Raw genomic sequence first — 19,091 nt, forward strand, 5'->3', positions numbered from 1 at the left:
ATGATATCCGTCACAATGGTAAGACAAGAATTAAAGTGAATATATCGAGGGCGGAGTGGCCGTTTGAGAGCGCTATAAATTAGGGCGTTTGAAGGCCTTCTTCCATATCGCTGCAGTCATAAATAAAATCAAATTAAGGCACATGCAGTCATAAATAAGAATATAAAACCTCATTTGATTAAACTGCATATAAAGTCATTGCGACATTTTCGAAATTTTCTACATTATGTAGAAAACTTCATGCTACAGCATCAAGTCGCCTCATGTTAGACAATTCTACAAACTTAACATTTTTCTTTCACGTAACTTCCTCATTGTGTTTCAAATCCATTTGCTGCTTAAACATCGGCACCGGGCTTTTTACTGTAAAAATGTAGAAGCGAGTGTGCGTTTGCATTAATGGAGTAAAGATTCAGAATTTTAAATACTCTTAATCATGGGAAGAGAAACAGGTAATCCATCATAGGTACAACCAAGCCAACCTAACTCCCCACTACTCCACTGCAGCATTTGATACATGGCCATTGGCCAACTACCCTGTGACGCGTCTGGATGAATGTCGATGATTTCTTTCCAGTATTTTTATGCTATTGGATGAGACAAGGACTGTTTAGACTTTCTTAATAGTCCCTAGAGTGTCAAGTCGTTTGGTAATCTGTCCTAATATCTTATAATTGCAAAGTTTGACAATAGGTAATTTTTTCAGAGTTGTGAGATATTTGTCTGTGCTGCCTATTATAATTTTAATTTGTCCTTTTGTTCTTGCAGCCGAGGAAGCGAAAGCCATCAACTCTATGAGCACGCGCCCCTACCCCGCCAGCGATCACATCCGAGTGTGCGCTCTGCACCGGCGCTTTCCCATCCTCTATAAAGTCGAATTCCAGGTAACTTTACCTCGTTAAAATTCTAAGCAGAGTTTAGCTGTGCCGGCAGTGACCAAGGCAAGCAAGACGCAGCAAGAGAGGTAGAATCAGGCCGGAATGTTGGGTTTGGATGCTTTTTATACTCGTACATTAACTGCTGTGCGTTTTGCAATTTAGGCCATAAATAAAAAGAATGAAATGCTTTTGCGGGTAGGAAGAGCTAAATAATTAATTTTAATTTCAATTATTATGTATTAATCATCATGATCTGTGCCCAAGTAGATTGCAAGAAACACAAGTCTACAGGGTTGGCGGCGGAGATCTAGGAAATTAATTAAATCGATCAATCACATTTTGCATAGTTAAGTGCATAGGTGGGTGGATGGTTTGTGGCAAATAATTTGGGAAACTACCAGTTCTCTACCTCATAATGTGTATTATTGCATATCTATGAATAACAATAAATTGTCAACCGTGCGACAAAAATTACGTGCCAACGTACATGCGTATCAGCTACAACCAATCCATATTGTTGATTTGCTAGTTTTTGGCATTTCAGCATCAGCGCATATTGAACTTTCGTAGGAAAAAGCTCCCCAGAGTCGACAATTTACCGTTCAGCAAGCATAGAAATTTCATCAGCGTTCTTCTTCACCTCAACCTTGAGCGCAATCTATATTCACAATCTAGTCCGTAGCAGAGCAACGTTGTCGCCGAAACTCCATTCTCTGGTAACCAAAGGTGAACTCTAATTAACCCAATAGAGCATTTGCATCCCGGGCCTTGACACTGGGTTCTAGTGAAGGCAATTATAGCATAAACTGTTCATTCGTTCGCATTTCTGACGGTGTTGCCTTCCTGTTCTCAACAACGTTCAATTTCCAGGCCACCTAATTCAGTGGTTCTAATCCTAGGCTGCCAAAGTAAGTTTAAATCAAGTTTCAGATTGCAATATGGATGTAGCGCCACTTCGTATATCCATGAGGGTCTTGTATTTTGAAATTGGAAATCCGGGGCGTAGCCTCCTTGGCCTTTTGAGTCATCGCCAATTTCTGTGAATGGGAAATGATTTAAGATGCAAATCAATTCTATCGACGACATAAATAGGTTGGCTGTGTGCAATCCCGTCACTTTAATTTTCAGTAACATCGATGAAAACATTATCCCGTTCATTATGAATACGAGTTCGGATGTTTTCGTTTGTGAAATTCGAATGAATGTTTTTCCTAGTTTCAGTGCTAATCTTTCCATAATATTTGACTGATATACACGATTTGCATGCGCGGATAAAACGCAGCTTTGAACTTTAACGAACGTCATATTTTCAATGGGGTTGGGTTAATGGACGAAGCATTAATGGAGTTGCGTGCCTGCAGTGCGCTTATACACCTGCAAAAGTTGGCTCTTAAATTTGAGCATCTTGCTACTTTGTGACCAATTAAAAAGAGCTCAGCTTCACAGCTTAAACTACAACTGCAGTCGAGTTACGTTCCATGGGAGATTTGAATAAAAACTTGATGGATAGCTCTGTTCAACAGGATATTCATTCCAATCAAGTGTCTTCCTTAGGAGTTCTAGTAACCTGTGGAATGAGCTGTTTTAAAAGCAGGTTCTATTAGATTAACACTTTGAGCGCATCACCTGTCTCAACCTGCATCCTGCTCCACATGTGGTACACCCGTTGAAATTCACAGTATCTCTTGAAATATTATTTCGACTTACTTGTAACTCCTTCCTCATAGGACGCTACATCTAGAACGGTTCATTTCACTGCACTATTTCTACTTCCTGACGCGCTGAGCTCTAAGCTAAAGAGGAGGTTCAATAATTGTATACTATAAGTTCGCTTCGTCGGTGTGCGAAATGAAGTAATTAACGAACCAGTTGCAATTATTGAACAAATCTGTACATAACATAAAAAATTGATACACAATAGAAATGCTGGCAAGGCTGTGATAAATAAATATCAGATAATTAATGAAATGCACAAGAAAAAATATGAGTAAGGAACACTGATCAGGTAAAGCGACATTGGTCACAGACGTAGGAACAGTTGACGGCGGAGATATATATGTACTTGTCCGCTACATGCTTATTCTAGCAGATGTTGCAGTACGGGAATCTCAAAAATGAACAATTTCTAAAGGTAATGAGCTGCGGCTATATTACTGATTTACTTTTCGGTCAAAACAACCTTCCAAAGTTGAAGAAAAATGATTGAAAAATTATAATAAAAATGTTTATTGATGCTATACCTTTACAGTGATCAGTATATTTTAGCATCGTGTCCGTTAGGTAGAATAAGTGAACTAAAAAAGTAATATATTATAATAACTGACAAAAATAGATCTATTTTCTTGCTCAGCTGCATCAAAGCATGAATATTTTCTCAGTCTTTAATTCTATTTTATAATGAAAAATTACTCGGAATGCCTCAAATTGAAGCTCGATGATCACTGATGGTGTAAGCCTTCACACGAGTCGCTTCATTAGCATAAATAAAGTGAAAACCATTTCAAATAATGAACCAGATTTACCTATCAAGATGAAGCAATGTATTATAATAATAATAGCGGTTTCAGCGTTATTAGGCCGTAGGCCTGTCGCCGATTCTTATCATCGCAGAACATTCACAGCATTTTGCGGTCTCGAACTCGCAACTCACTGTTACAATTCTGCTATGCTTAACCGCCCGGCCTCCTTGCCGATTCTGACCAGAAACTAGCGCACAGAGCTGGGATCGAACCCGCGCCTCTCTGCGCCAATCCTGGTACTCGATCTGAACTTTAACCACTGGGCCACCCTGCCCTTAACCACTGGGCCACCCTGCCCAGGTATTAGGTATAACAAACCAAAGATAATCTTTATAAACTCGGTTACCCCGCTGACTCACCTGAAAACAGTGGGAGGACGTGAACTAAATCTTTTAATGAAATTCTACCCCAAATAAACAATGGTATGGGTGTATTATGACTGCTGAAATAAGGCGGACGTACGAATGCCCTTTCATCTGTATTTATTTGTAATGATAAATACAATCCTCCCGTTCTCCGGAGAAGTCGCTTTTTCGTCAGTTTTAGTTAAAAAGTTTTTCAGTGAAGCTTCAATCCTTTGCGGCAATAAGCTGATAAAGAATGATCATTTACTGGGGCCCATTACATATAGCGTATGAAAAACTCCTTTTATTGCATTTATTTGTCTGGAGTAGCTCTCTTAACGACTGAAATTCCACCGATATCTTCTCACTGACCATTTTCTAGCTTTCTGATTGACTCCGTCTCCCTGTGTAACTTTCTGTCTGACGAACTTTCTGTGTGAGATGATCACTGTCGGAAGAACTTTCTGTGTGAGATGATCACTGTCGGAAGAACTTTCTGTGTGAGAGGATCGCTGTCTGAAGAACTTTGTCTCTGGAACTTTTTTCCTGACGAATTCTCTGTATGACAAACTTCGTCCGAGATCTTTTCTAAATTAGGATTTTTATATCTGAAATAAATTATGTATGATAAAATTTCTAATAAATTTTCTGTTTGAGAAACACGCCTGAAATACTTCCTACATATATGAGGACACTTTCTGTCAGATGAACTTTCTGTCAGATGAACTTTCTGCCTGATGAACTTTCTGTCTAATAAACTTTCTGTCTGAGGATTATTTTCTCTAATGAACTTCATGTCAGAAGAACTCTCTGCCTGAGGTCTTTAGCGAGGCCGGCCAAATCGACCGTTCATTTGATGAGCTTTAATCAGTCCCTGGTCTTCCTGCCTGCCAGATAGACACTTTGAAAATCTGGCGTTTGGATAAATGTGGAGTTTTTGGTCATTCCTATATTTCTTCTGAACATCACAAACGAGTCTCAAGTTGATAATTTTTGCTCTCCTCTTTTTTTGCTACCATTACGTTTCTTTTACACATACCTATTCCATCTTGCTCTCATGTAGCTCTGTCCATTATGTGCCCCGCTCTTTCTCCCGTACTCATGAATAAGGCAATAAATAATTTTGTATTCCCATTCCCCCGCACCTTTAGTTTTCCGCTCAATGTGCAGGAGCCACTCACGATCTAAACTTCTAGCTGATTCTTAAATGTTTTCCCAACATCAAGGCCCGTTTCATACCGGTATGATATTGCTACTGCTATCCGAGTATGCTTATTTGCCTTTTTTAGCCTTCAACTTGATAACCCAGTTGTATGTATTACCTTCCAGGCAATCTATAATGACTGTAATATATCTCAGAAATTGAAATTTCTCAATAGTAATACAAGTTTTCTCTTTCCTCAGATGGCTACGAAAGTCGAACCGCACACAATCAGACACGCGCTCAAAGAAGCCAACGAGCCCAAAAACCAAAACAAGCGCATCGTCCCATGTGAGTAAACTCTGATTTTCTTCAAGTTTTTCCATCTCGTTGACAAGTTATTTATTGTTTCGCCCGTAACTAAGCGGAAAGTATCTTATTTTGACTCTGTTTTTGGTGACTCATTCGTATTCGAGTATTTTCTAGGCAGGTACAATATTTTCCTCTTACCTATTGCCTTCTTTCTGTAATGGGGATAGAATCTATCACAAATTATTTTAAATACTTTCTTTTGAAGAAATGCGTTCGAAAATCTTCGTTCTTCGTACCGATTTCGGAAGACATTTGTGAACCAAAACCCAATACTCATCACTAACCCAATATTTGATTCCATCTCGGTTTGTTGTTCACGTAAAATTTTGCAATCATTTGCGTATGTCGATCCAATTTCACTAAAGATTTGTTTTCCAGCTTCTTTCCAGCTCTTCCAACTATTAGAGGAAGAGTTGTTATTCGTGAACTAACTTATAATGCATGAACCTTATTTAATTACGATTCAAATTGATAGCCGTGCTCGCATCAACCTGTAATTTTCAATACACTTTAAAAGAGAAGCAGGAAAAAATTACCGCTCGTGCTATTTAGGTTTTTGTAGTCCCAGTCGACCACATATCCCGCGAACTTTAATCAAGTGTCAGTCCAGCGATAATTAATCCGATTATTCTCATTTGCAAGCGTCATTAGGTCCAGACTAAAATCCGAGAGGATTGGTTTATTTGATGGTTCATAACTTAGGCAAGGTTTCAATGATTTATTTCAGACATACAAAATTTTCGTTGAACCTAAAAAGTGGACACACCAGCTTTTGACCCTTCTATGTTTATTCATGTATGCATTTTACATTTATTGAATTCAATCAGTTGGTTTGTCTTGAATACGTACTAACCTTCTTGAACCAATTCACAACCTGATTGTCCGAAGGAGATTATTTGCTGAATATTCGTTACTTTAGAGAAATATCAGGTGCACGGCGTGTCAATTGATGATGCGTACAAATATTTTAATTCGAAACCTGCAATTAATTAAAAACCTTTTGATTAGGAATCTGCAAATCAAAGCAGAACTGGACGCTCTGGCACAGTAGTCAAAAATCTGACATTAATGAGCTTTGTTTTATGAAAATTTAAATCTATACGTGCACTTGGGTTGTAAATGCTATGCTAGCTTTTCATCATTTTGCTATCGTTCCAGATGACTACAACAGAGTGGTACTTGATCCAATACCAGACGTACCAGACTCCGACTACATCAACGCGTCCTACGTCGACGTGAGCAATTAAGATGATTTTAAACAGTATGCCATAAGTCGATTTAAATGCTAAGAAATTTATATTGATATCGAAGACTTGCCGCAATAATTTTCGTCGAGCGCTGAAATACTATGTATTAAGTACCCTTCAGTACAGTAAGAATTAGCATCGAGATTGCTTCCTGCAGATTTCCAGTATAAATCTTTTTTATTTCCTGAACCTAGATCAATTTGGATGAACCTAAATTTCTGTTTGAGATGGAACATTTCTGGAGGCTCTCTAGCTGGAACGTTGGCCGCGGCTACGAGGTCACTTCATAGCCTAGCATATATTGCATTACTTCTAGCCAGCTTAAGCCATTGTTGAAAACTCGTTCATGTCGCTCTGACAAAAACGTGCAAAATCGTTGAAAGTTTTAGTTTTTTACACATCTTCAAGTTATCTAAGTGACAGAATTAAATTAGACAGAACTAATTTGAAGTATGAGAAAATCCGTAACATTCGATCACTTACTGAGCAATTTACAAAATTAATCTACCGACGTCGCAGTGATGTTTCTTCATGTAGGGCAAGAGAAAATATTCTGTTGCATAAATCACTATATTAAGTGCCTCGTGGCACTCTGATCAATTTGGGATTTGTGTCTGCCGCAGAGCTTGCTTACACCCAAGTACTACATCTGCTCGCAAGGACCCAAGGAAGGAACCGTGCCGGACTTCTGGCGCCTCGTCTGGCAGAAGAACTGCAGGATTATCATCATGCTCACCAAGACATTCGACTTCATCAAGGTGAAGAACTAATTTAAAAATTAAAGACAATAGGTGGATGAACTTGGAGACATATTGTAAAATAATTTACGATTGAGAGTACTCGCTGACAATTAGTCAGCGCTCTTCAATGAAACAGTAGATGCTCAAAAGACTATAAGAAATATCAAGTAAGTCAGAGGTTTCAATACTGAAGGTTAGCAGCAAACGAACACTATTTCATGTTTCTCAAAGAATGGAGAAACCTTGATCATTGGTGCAAACATGTGTGATTAGTTCATCATAGCATGAAAAAATTCAGGCACGCCATCGAAGGTGTAGTGGTATCAAATAACATAATTCATTCAACCAAGAAGATATGCAGAAAGTCTGCTGAAGCGCGCTCCTCGTATCACGTGTGCATCCGAGACTAGAACATTTGAATCAATAACTAGAATATTTGAATCAATAACTAGAATATTTGAATCAATAACTAGAATATTTGAATCAATAACTAGAATATTTGAATCAATAACTAGAATATTTAAATCAATAACTAATCTATTGCATGTACATGCAATTCATTATAGTTTGACATCAAATGACAGCCAAGAAATGACCATTGAACCGCCAGCAACATTTAATGAATATTGATTGAATCGCCAGCAACATGTGTAAAGTTGGATTTATCATGTTTACATTCACGAGAATCCGGATCGGAATATATTTCTGGATGAATACAATTTTTCAGGTTCTCACTCATTAAAACGACGAATTTTTCCTTGATAAAGACGAGGAAAATACGCAGCCTTTTAGCCTCAGGCTAAGTTGTAATCCTGACGGAATCATCAACATGAGCTGAAAAAGAAATTTGTCTTCATTGTATAACGCATGCTGTAGCAGAGCAGCTTGTCCATCTTTTAGCAGGGTACCACTGGTTTCTTCTATAGGAATTTATAATTTCCCCGGTTCACTACCAATGACCTTCTTTAATTACTTTTTTCCTTCTTTTGTCGCTTTGCTTGCAACATCATTTCGTTATTTTTCTTTTCAAATGATATAGTGACTCGTAATAACTAATAACTCATTATGGGGTGCGATGACGTCGTGGCGCGAGGGTGCGGGCGTTTGCTTTATGTCGTTAATTCGCTGTTCGATCCAAAACCATTAACCTGGTCTGATATTAATACATAAATCAAATCTGAAGCCTTCATGTTTTATCTTTACTTTGAATTATGAAGCTTCTAGTCTCGATTCTGCTTCTCCACTATCATTTCGAATGTAATTAGTGATATAAAAATATGTAGGAAGCTGTCAGGAAAGGTGGCTGATGGAATGAAATGTATCAGCAGTAAGAAAAACAGCTCGTTCACTTGATCAATTAACGGTTCGTCTCAAAATTACCTAAATATTTTAGTCTCTTGACATAGACTAATAAACATTGCAAGTAAGACGTGAAGTGCTTCAATATCGAGTACTGCCCACCGGCTAAAAAATGCGACGAAAAAAAACTTATTAAGAAAACATGCGAGGTTCTGTGAGCTTCGCTAGCAAAATTCAAACGATCTCAAAGTTTGACGAACACGAAATTAATTTTCGTGACTATTTTCCAAATGAAGCCACAAACGCGCTGCCATCTGAACAGATAAAGGCTCTAAAAGAGAGGCATCCCGAAATTGAACCATCAAAAATGGATGTAGCCGCGAGCAGCAGCATCAGGGGAGTGTGTGGAGGGAAGAAGAGGGGAAAACGAGGGAGAGAAGAAGGAACATAATAAAGAGATAAAATCGAGGTCGAGGCCGAGCGAAATAGATTTAAAAACTGTATTGTGTGTGTTGGAATATTGAAGGCAAGGGAGAATGATCGAGGGTTACTAGGATTGAGGAGAGGGTATAGTTACGGACGAAGGCTTAAGCAAGATCGCCTGATGAAGTAAGCATTACCAAAAATATGTAAATAATAATAAGTTTCTGTGCTTTATTTAGAATGAAATCAAATTCTAATTCGTTTCTGATTTTGAGGCGTTGAATGCCAAAATATAAAAAAATATATTAGATCGCATTTTATTTTGGATGACCTGGATGATTATTGAACCTAACACGAGTTCTAGAAAAAATCCTCAAGAAAATTCCTTAAGCAGGAATGAACCATGCGCTCTTCAATGGTCTGTTTATTGAGCGAAATTTCGGATTGTGGGCTTCGGAGATTCAAATAAACATACACCAATGTTCAATTCACGCTTATTCTTCAATGATTAGAAGGGCACCCAATCATCGCCTCTCTGATGAGCCTCTTTTGAAAAAGTCAACATAAATTCCGTGAACTCTTTATCTGAACTGGTGCGGACTAATGCTTCAATGCAAATGATGAGACATGAAATCGAAGTTTGCATCAAAACGAAAGTCTTAACTGACAAGATGGAGCTCCGCAGGAGTTACAATTATAAGAAAAAGAGATCTAAGAAATATTTGTTTTGCCATTCTAAGTTAAAAATTATTGTGAAAAGTTTTCCGTCCTAATCTAAAAAATTCCTATTCAGGAGGGACCCATACATAACTTGAAGCGGACATACTTGGGGAGCGAAGAGCATGCAATTAGGAGTGAGGAATGTACGGGGGAGCAAGGCAGCCATGGGGAGAGTGGGATACCTGTAGGAAATACTTAAATGCATGAGCGAGGGATACTGCGTGAGGGTAAGGGGAATGGGCGTAGTTGGAAGAAAATTAATTGGGAGATGAAATGCACGTGGAGTTAGGATATGCATGGGGAGAGGACATGCATGGGGAGAAGGGGATGAGAATGTGGGGAGGAGAAGGAGGGTTGGTGGGCGGCAGAGCTGCACGTTAAAGCGGCACACGCGGCCTGTCCATCCGCAGCTCGTGCGATACACGCTGCTGTTCCTGCGATACACGGTTCAGGTGCTGCGATACACGGTTTAGGTGCTGCGATACACGGTTCAGGTGCTGCGATACACGGTTCAGGTGCTGCGATACACGGTTCAAGTGCTGCGATACGCGCTTCTGTTCCTGCGATACACGGTTCAGTATATGCAATACACGACTCAGCTTCAGCGATACGCGACGCAGCGCAGCCCCAGCAGCCACATTTGCATCGTGTTGCGCAGCTGCGGCGGCCGTCTGCAATTCACCAAACGATGCAGGAAATAATTCACTGTGGAGACTTCGAAAATTTTTGTTAGCCTTTCTTGATCGAACATTCAAACTTGGAAATGACTCCCCTAGTCATTGGTCAAATTTTATCGGCCCCGAAACCAAGCAAGTTGTCTGAGGACCAGTGTTAAAACGTATATATTTGCTACACTATTTTAAATTGAACTACTCTTCGCTCCAAGTACTGAAGAACTGCAGTCATATATTCAAGCTTCACACTGAACCAACAGCCAGTTCTTGGTAGCGGCGTGCCAGTTCTACTAAGAAATGTTGGTTTAAATTAAACTATTATTGCTTCTACTAAAATATTGCATAACATTTTTACTTTACGCTACCTCTTTTGTGGAAGATCGACAGAGTACATTTTTTAGCGTCGTAAAACAGACCAAACGACTTCTTCTTTGCAATAGATAATAAATGACTTCTGCCTTGCATTTTGGGTTCAGAATGCATCTTATTCATCTCTTCTGGCCCAGTATTTCAGAGTTCAGTTCAGTTAATTTCAGAGCAACATAATGCAGGATTGGCGCAGAGAGGCGCGGGTTTGATCCCAGCTCTGTGCGCCAGTTTCTGGTCAGAATCGGCAAGGAGGCCGGGCGGTTGAGCAAAGCAAAATTGTAGCAGTGAGTTGCGAGTTCAAGACCGCAGCAAGCTGTGAATATTCTGCGATGTTAAGAACCGGCGACAAGCCTAAGGCCTAATAAACGCTGAACCCGCTATAACTATTGCTTTATTTCATCAGCGATCGGTTCACAAGACAGAATTCGTCTTCTTATATACGATATTATATAAACCTTGTTGAATATAATACATGATCATTCTTTTTTTCTGTCTATAGTCTGCAGCTATTTTGCGTTATTTGAGTAATGGCCTGCCTCGTTATCTTCGTTTAGTTCAAATTTCAGAAAATAAATCCGGCAGCCTCAAGATTACGAACAAGTCTTTCCATTTCTTCAATCATTTTTTAGATAAAAAATTGAAACTGGTTTTAATTTGTGCGCGTAATTAATTTATTGGATCCCATTAGGGCTGGGATCTTTCTTTAATGAGAAAAGTTTTAATTTTGATGCAAAAATGAAAACGTTTCCTACATTCCGTGTTAGTTTATATTGATATAATAATTATAATAATTGACTCATTTGCATTCGCTACCTACGTTATAGTATGATTTTGCCGGATGAGGATACATCATTCACTTTTGGAGGCTAAAATAATTCTTCCCAACACTAGATTAGCTAAATTTTTCTACTTTAGGCGATCATAACTCGCATTTTAATCTAACGACGACAGCAGAACTCTTTATTTATTCTATCTCCTTTTTTCGTCGCTTAATTAATTAACCACGATTTTTTTTGTCTGTTAATTAATTACCCACGGGTTTTTCGTATGTTAATTAATTAAGCACGGTTTGTTTATCTGTTAATTAATTAACCATGGCTTTTCTTGTCGCTTAATAAATTAACTACGGCTGTTTAGTCGCCTAATTAATTAACTACGGCTAATTAATATTGTAAGTACGAACAACAGCTTTTTTGTCTCAGGTGATGTGCATTCAGTACTGGCCTGCCAATGTCGGCACCAAAGACGACTACGACGGCATTAAAGTCGAGCTTCTCAAAGAAGAAGAACTCGCAAACTTCCAGATGCGAACACTGCGCGTGTCCAAAGGCAACGAGGTGAGCTTGCAACTACATTATGTCAGTTGGTTACATCAACATTTTGTCACTTAGTTGCAACAACATTTTGTCGTTTGATTGCAACAACATTTTGTCACTTGGTTGCAACTACATTTTATCACTTGCTTCCTATAAGATTTTGTCACTTGGTTGCTACAACATTTTGTCACTTGATTGCAACAACATTTTGTCACTTGGTTGCAACAACATTTTATCACTTGCTTGCAACAACATTTTGTCACTTGGTTGCAACAACATTTTGTCACTTGCTTGCTACAACATTTTGTCAGTTGGTTGCAACAACATTATGTCACTTGGTTGCAACAACATTATGTTACTTGGTTGAAGCAACATTTTGTCACTTGGTTGCAACAACATTTTGTCACTTGTGGTTGAAGCAACATTTTATCACTTGGTTGCAACAACATGTTGTCACTTGGTTGCAACAACACTTTGTCACTTGGTTGAAGCAACATTTTGTCACACCCTTCAGTTGCCTTTTTCGTATTAAATTTAACAAAGTTTTTATGAAGACCACCATGGAAAAGTTCTACAGACGAATGAAAAATTATAGTATCAATTATTATATGGTAAAACATGCGCTTCAAAGGTGAACCATTTCCTAAATAATACTCATATTTTGTTCAGAGTATTTGAAGTAAAGATTTTATTAATGAGTCTGAACAAGGCGGACGTCCAAGTCCCATTCTTACTATGAATGCTTCGTTAATGATAAATGTGAATATTAATTAATCAGCATTACGCATTTTCTTGCGCGTAAATTTACTTCTATCCAATAAACGGGAGCCATAATTATGCATTTCTTCTACTTTTAAGATGATCTCTCTAGCTCTTTTTAAACGATAGAAATGCACTGAATTCGAGACGCAATCATTAATAATTATTCTATGTTGCACCTGTATAACTGAACTGAACTCCAGCGCTGATACATTCATAATATGAGACTTCCTGCACTTGAAGTGTCAGAATCAATGTGAAAGAATTTATCATTAGAAAAGTTCAAATCTTTACACAAGTTCATCATACTTTATTTCTGCTGCTCTGATCACAGTGATGTAACCCACCAGACATCTCACGTTGAATTAACGTTGATTTAACGTGGTATCAGCGGAATTAACTGACAATCAACTTTGTTCCAACAAATCAACTTTTAATCAACGTTTTCCCAACATCATTTGTCTGAAGAGAATTAATCCTTGAAATGTATACAAAATATTCAGGTGCGGGAGGTGGTGCAGTTCCACTACACAGGGTGGCCGTCGCACGCGATGCCGTTCATCAACGCGCTGCTCGAGTTCCGGCGCCGCATTATGTTGTGGCGGATGGAAAAATCCACGCCTCGAGATGGTCCAGAACTCGTGCATTGCAGGTGATGATTGTGCCCAGTACTTTGACTCCGATAAAACTTAAGCGAATGACGTAGAACAGACGTGGATTACGAGTTGATTTCGTTGAAACAACGTTTTATTAATAATAACTCAGGTTTTATGGCCATGTTAATACCAAATACTTCAGACTTGCGCGCGTCCTTGCTCGATCATGGCTCTCTTTTATGACTCACCACAACTCAATTTATCCAAGTTGACGATCAGACTTGAAAAATACTATCTAATCTAATAATTTTACCGTTGGATCCCTGATTGGTGGCTGCTCTGTGTTCGACACGAAGAGTGCCGTTCGGAGACGAAGTGCTTCAGAAAAACGCTAGTTAAATCAAGGGTTTGTTTTTCCTACGAGATGATATTGTTAAAACAACGTTTTATCAATGTAATTTTACCGTTGGATCCCTGATTAGACTATTGAAATTCATTCTGTAACAGCGACGGCGGTGGACGGTCTGGAGTGTTTATGGCCATTGACGCCAACCTGCAGCAGTACGAGGAGGACGGTCTCTTCGATATCTACGGTTACCTGAAGAAGCTGCGTCAGGCCAGGAGGGGACTCATCGAGAGCGTCGTAAGATCAATCTTGATTACTTCCTTGAAATAGGCACAACTCAACGTTATTATCATCGTCATGCGTTTATCTGATTCAATATGAAACCAGTTTCCAAAAAATTGGTGGCATGGGTAGACTAAATAGGTATAGAGGCGAAATAGGCAACATTAATTCCATTAAATAACATAGAACTTTGCAATAAATCGTTTTGTGAAATCATTTTAGTGTGAAAAAAAGTATTCCCCAACTATAAATACGCGTACAAGATCTGATAGTTGTTTTAGTTCTATGCAATGATTTCTGTAATGGAATCAATTCCTTAATTTCCTCATTATTCATAATACCTTTTAGAAATTAATTAAATTTTCTGCCAAATAGTTACATATATCCTTAGCATCACTATCTAATTACTTTTACCCAATCACGAAAAATTATTTTTTTTTTATATCAATTTATCGAAAATATATGTATTATTTTTTATTTTGCATTTTTTGCTTAGTTGTTACCGATGACTTCATAGTGCCTTTTGGAATCGAGCGGGTTTTACTTTCATAAGTTTGCGCTTATTCAGACTTGCGCGCGTCCGCACTCGATCATGGCTCACTTTTATGACTTAACACAACTGAATTTATTCAAGTTGACGACCAGACTTAAAAAATGCTATCTAATCTAATAAGTTCAAGCGCCTTTCAAAATTATATTTGAGTCATCACTGAACAAGCTTAAAGTTTACATGAGGCAGCTGCTCCGAGTGCCAATTAATTCTTGGTTCTTAGCCCCCTCCTTACCAAAGAACTTAAAATTTACGTACAAGAACAAATCAAATATTAGAAGTCAAGACGAAAATATCTACAGCCGAATTATAATATTGGAATAGAAATTCAAATAATTATTTCCATGAACGAGTGCAATAAATGAACATTGAAATCCTTTCTGAAGTCAGCAAATCTTGTGATTCCTATATATGAACAGAACTATATAATTGAAATGTATTAGCCAATTATTAACCTCGTTACAGGTCAAAGGAAATCTAGGTTCACATTAATTGTATGACACTGCCCCTGCACTTACTTTTTTTAATTCTTTTACTTTTACTTAACTTTTTCCTAAATTTTATTTTGGCTTCTTCTTTAGCGATATCTTTAATTCGTACACCAATAGCAGTGTTTCACGACGAATTCTTCAAAACATTCAAACAATTACAAGTGTGTTCAAAAATTTCCTCCATTGTCTTCATGAGCAGCGACTCTTGTTTTGTTCCTGGTCGTATCGATATATTTCTGTTCATGTTCGGCTGACAGGGATTGTCAGATTTGCTTCGTAAAATAGACATGGGTCGCAACATTTGGTATAAGAGAAATCAGGAGACATTTCAAGAACTCGAGAAAAGCTACGAGGCAACTTCGCGGGGGTTCAAGTTTATCGTAGCTTGTTCGTCTAAGTCGTATCGTAGTTTTTCAAGGGGGTTTATCGTGAGGTTGCATCAAGAAAATAACTGATACTTTTCGTGGCTTCGGGTTACAAGAACTCCTCGCGTACTTACAGAATTCATAGTAACTGATTTTATTATTCTATCATTAAATTACAAAGTGAGGTTAAGGGGACCGTCTAACCTAAAATTTTCAATTTTGGCGTTTTCCACTTTTTGGGCTCATCTTAAAGCTCACTTTTCAACGCATTCAACGGTACCAGAATCATCCCTGTGCGTCAAAAAATGATTTCGTGACAGCTTCCCAAAGAAGGGCAGTAAGATTTTCTGAAGTACCCGTTATTTGTCCGTTTTCTATGAATATCACGTTTTCTATCAATTTTTTCGAAAAATTCACAGGAGCAAAATGTTTTTCTTTTTACATTTTACGTATGTATGTGAAGTTTCATGTCAATCGGATAATAACTATAGAAGTTATCAAAATTATCAATCGGTCCCCTTAATGCAAGGTTTTCATAAATACCAAGTTATTCAGTGGGTCGATAGGCATATATTTTTTGTGCCACCACTTTTGTGTCAGACCCTGGACTTCAGCCTCTAAATACAGGTGAAATTCGTAAGCATTTCAGGGAGGACTTTTTTATACACAGCTAAATTTTAATGATTTTTTTTTATACACAGCTAAAATAATCTATTAGAAAAACCCAAATTTTTTCAGGAAGGATATTAAGGAGGAATTTTTATACTCAGCTAAATTTTAGGGAATTTTTTTATACACATAAAAAACGATCTATAAGAAAGACTAACATTTTTTTCAGGAAGGATACAAGTTTGTTTACGAAGCGTTGGAAGAATATCTTACGTGCGCGCAAAGCTACTTTCCCGTGAGCGAGCTATCGCAGCGCCTCAAGCATAAGTCCACCAAGGGACCTAATGGCAAGAGTGAATATCAAATGGAGTTCGAGGTAAGAAATTCTGAAAATAAGATTAATATTTCTTAATTAAGCTTTTTCTGTCAGGATCGAGAAGATTTTCGAGTTCCATCTAATCATTTGTTACATGATTTAGAACCTAATAATGTTATATGAGAACTGGGAATATCGATTGCTGCCCCTTTTAGAATTTTTGCAAAAATTAGAGTGAGTGTAAAGCTGATCACGTTCGTAAAGTGTCATTGAACTCTAATTGGAAACTACGGTAAGGTACCCATTAGAAATATGTGTGCAACTCATGGGCTGGTTGTATGTCGAATGTAGTGAACGTCGTAGCTATTCTGTAATTAATTAACTCTTCATTATGGTTCCTCAAAGCGCAAATGTAGCTCAATTGGATTTTAAAATTTTGAGGTTTCAGATTTATATTAATAACCCCGTATTTAACGAAATTAATGTAATAAAACTCGGCAAATCTGAATGTAACCTGCATGTTCTTTTCTTTCTCTATCTACATCAATGAATTTTCCATTTAGGTTAAAAAATTTCTAATATCCTCCAGCAGAGGCTACTAAATAAGAATGTTCTTCTTTTCATGCAGCGTCTGCATAGGAACTCGGAGTCTTTTATCTTCACAAAACACAACTCAAAGTAATATTCATGGCGATCATATGTACCCAGCAATGAAACAGTTTGTTCTCGATTCATTAGAACCAATGGAAAACTTGCTCGTCGTTGAACATAAACATTAAGTTTATATTCAATTGCTACTCGGGATTCAACAGTCATGTGGAAGTCGAATGATTTTTTCCGATTCAAAACAAGTAGTTATCACGTGTCCTTATTATCTACTTCAATTCGGTTCCATCCAAAATTTAAAATTTTTTACAATGCCGTGATGCATCTTTTCTCTATGAACAGAGCTGCAACTTTTGAATATACTCTGTATATGTGAATCGGTTATGAAAGAGATGTCAAAACTAAAACACCTACATATTTAGAGCCGATGCCGTGCGAAATTATTCAATAATCTCTTTTAATTTCCATAAGATGATTTTCATTTCAGTAATGACGATGACGTTGTCAACAGATTCGTTCCTTGATCACTTAACTCGTCTCCAACTTTTTGGTCGTTTAAAAACAAGAGTGGCTGTGCCTGGTAGAAAGAAATACTTAGCATATTGTTATAGAATGAGTCAACTAGCTTTGTCATGGCCACATATGCCACCTTCTAATTCAATTTTATTCAAGTATCGCCTGTTAACTCAATGATTCGATTGTAAACAATATACAATCAGTCTCAGCTCTCACGGCAGTAGGGGGCAAATCGTTAGCATCGTTGTGGACTTGCAAGGAATAATGTTCATCTAAAATTTGTAAACTAAAGTTCAAATGAAAAGATTAAAAGCTCGACTAAAAGTCATTTAAATGATAAAATTAAAATCTAATTCATCCAGCTAACAATTTTCTAATGAGGGCTTGCCACGGTTTTCCTTCTTATCTTGCCCGTGTATGAACGTGTATTATTCTATTTTCCATGTTGATCGACACTTGCTATATCATCATATTTGAAAGGCAGCCTCATATTTCACGCATGCCATTGACATAATAGGCCTGAAATTTCATGGATTCTTTCCTCAACGTAGTAAGGTAATGGTTACTTGTGTTAACAATATATTTCATGCAACAGCTTGTACATAACAATTAATCTCTATTTTAGTATGCACCTATAAAGAAAGATCTACTTTTCTTATACGAAAGTTAGGCAGATTTCGTGGAGCGATAGGATATTGGCTTCGAGTCGAAGTTTGTGATAAAGAAAAGCAGTTTCGTCACCTCTCGTTAATTTAAGTTTGTATGCACTGAGATAGTGAAGTGATTTACTTGGAGGAGAGAAATCGAAAATTTGGTCAGGACATTCACCGTAGATAAAATTGGCGAAGAAAATTAGCAAATACACAAATTCAACTTGTGTATTTTTTTGTAAATTATAAGATCAAGCAAATCAGAAAACAGTTATGTCTACTAAATCTAATAAAAAACATTGTTATAAATAAAGTCGAAGTCACGTAGTTTCCATGAATATTTTCTAAGGTGATGAAGCAATTGCCAGAGGAATGTAGAGTGACGCACGGGACTCGCGACTGTATAATTAAGCGGTGTGGCTGTTTCTATTTTACTATCATATGTTTGTATTGAGCTCCTATGGCTGTATTTTAATACTATCTAGCATTTATACGAATATTATGCGTGTATATAAGGAATATGTACGACTTCCCACAAACTTTATTTTTCCATTTTTCATTCCAGAAGCCAGAGTTTTTTCAGCTTTCTCACTTACACTCGTTGAATGGTCTGATGAATCTGATTCTCCATTTGGAAAAGCATGAACTAATTGCACGAAATTCTAATATATTTAATTAATTTTATGAATTATTAATCAAACTCATTAGTTGCTGACCATATATTTCAAAGCATAGTGGTTCGGTGCTACTCCAATGCATTGTCAGCTCTTTATACTGTTGATTATCATTTCCATTTCTATTTTAATCCTTCTCAATACACTGAGTTTTTCCCGTTTCGCTTGCAATGCTTCTCAAATCTTGAGTTACTAGATTGTAAAGGGTTAAAATCTTCTCGTATATCCCCGCTTTTCGCGGTTGCCTGTGATGCTTACATGCATAGCAACGGATAGATGATTTAGAAGC

At 37.6% G+C, this 19,091-nt stretch overlaps 1 protein-coding gene across 4 annotated transcripts in view; it reads left to right on the plus strand.

Annotated features, from left to right (window-relative positions):
* LOC108667827 (receptor-type tyrosine-protein phosphatase kappa) overlaps nt 1-19,091 on the plus strand; it is a 77,867-nt gene that overhangs the window by 42,183 nt on the left and 16,593 nt on the right. For all 4 annotated transcript variants that reach the window (XM_018154900.2, XM_018154897.2, XM_018154898.2 and 1 more), the window contains exons 2-9: nt 769-884; nt 5,146-5,233; nt 6,413-6,489; nt 7,125-7,259; nt 11,929-12,063; nt 13,305-13,453; nt 13,905-14,040; nt 16,270-16,416. In XM_018154900.2, coding sequence (XP_018010389.1) covers nt 795-884; nt 5,146-5,233; nt 6,413-6,489; nt 7,125-7,259; nt 11,929-12,063; nt 13,305-13,453; nt 13,905-14,040; nt 16,270-16,416 — 957 coding nt within the window. In that variant the 5' untranslated portion in view covers nt 769-794. The remainder of the gene's footprint in view (nt 1-768; nt 885-5,145; nt 5,234-6,412; nt 6,490-7,124; nt 7,260-11,928; nt 12,064-13,304; nt 13,454-13,904; nt 14,041-16,269; nt 16,417-19,091) is intronic.

This window comes from Hyalella azteca, unplaced genomic scaffold (assembly GCF_000764305.2).
Source record: "Hyalella azteca isolate HAZT.00-mixed unplaced genomic scaffold, Hazt_2.0.2 contig8321, whole genome shotgun sequence".
NCBI lineage: Eukaryota > Metazoa > Arthropoda > Malacostraca > Amphipoda > Hyalellidae > Hyalella > Hyalella azteca.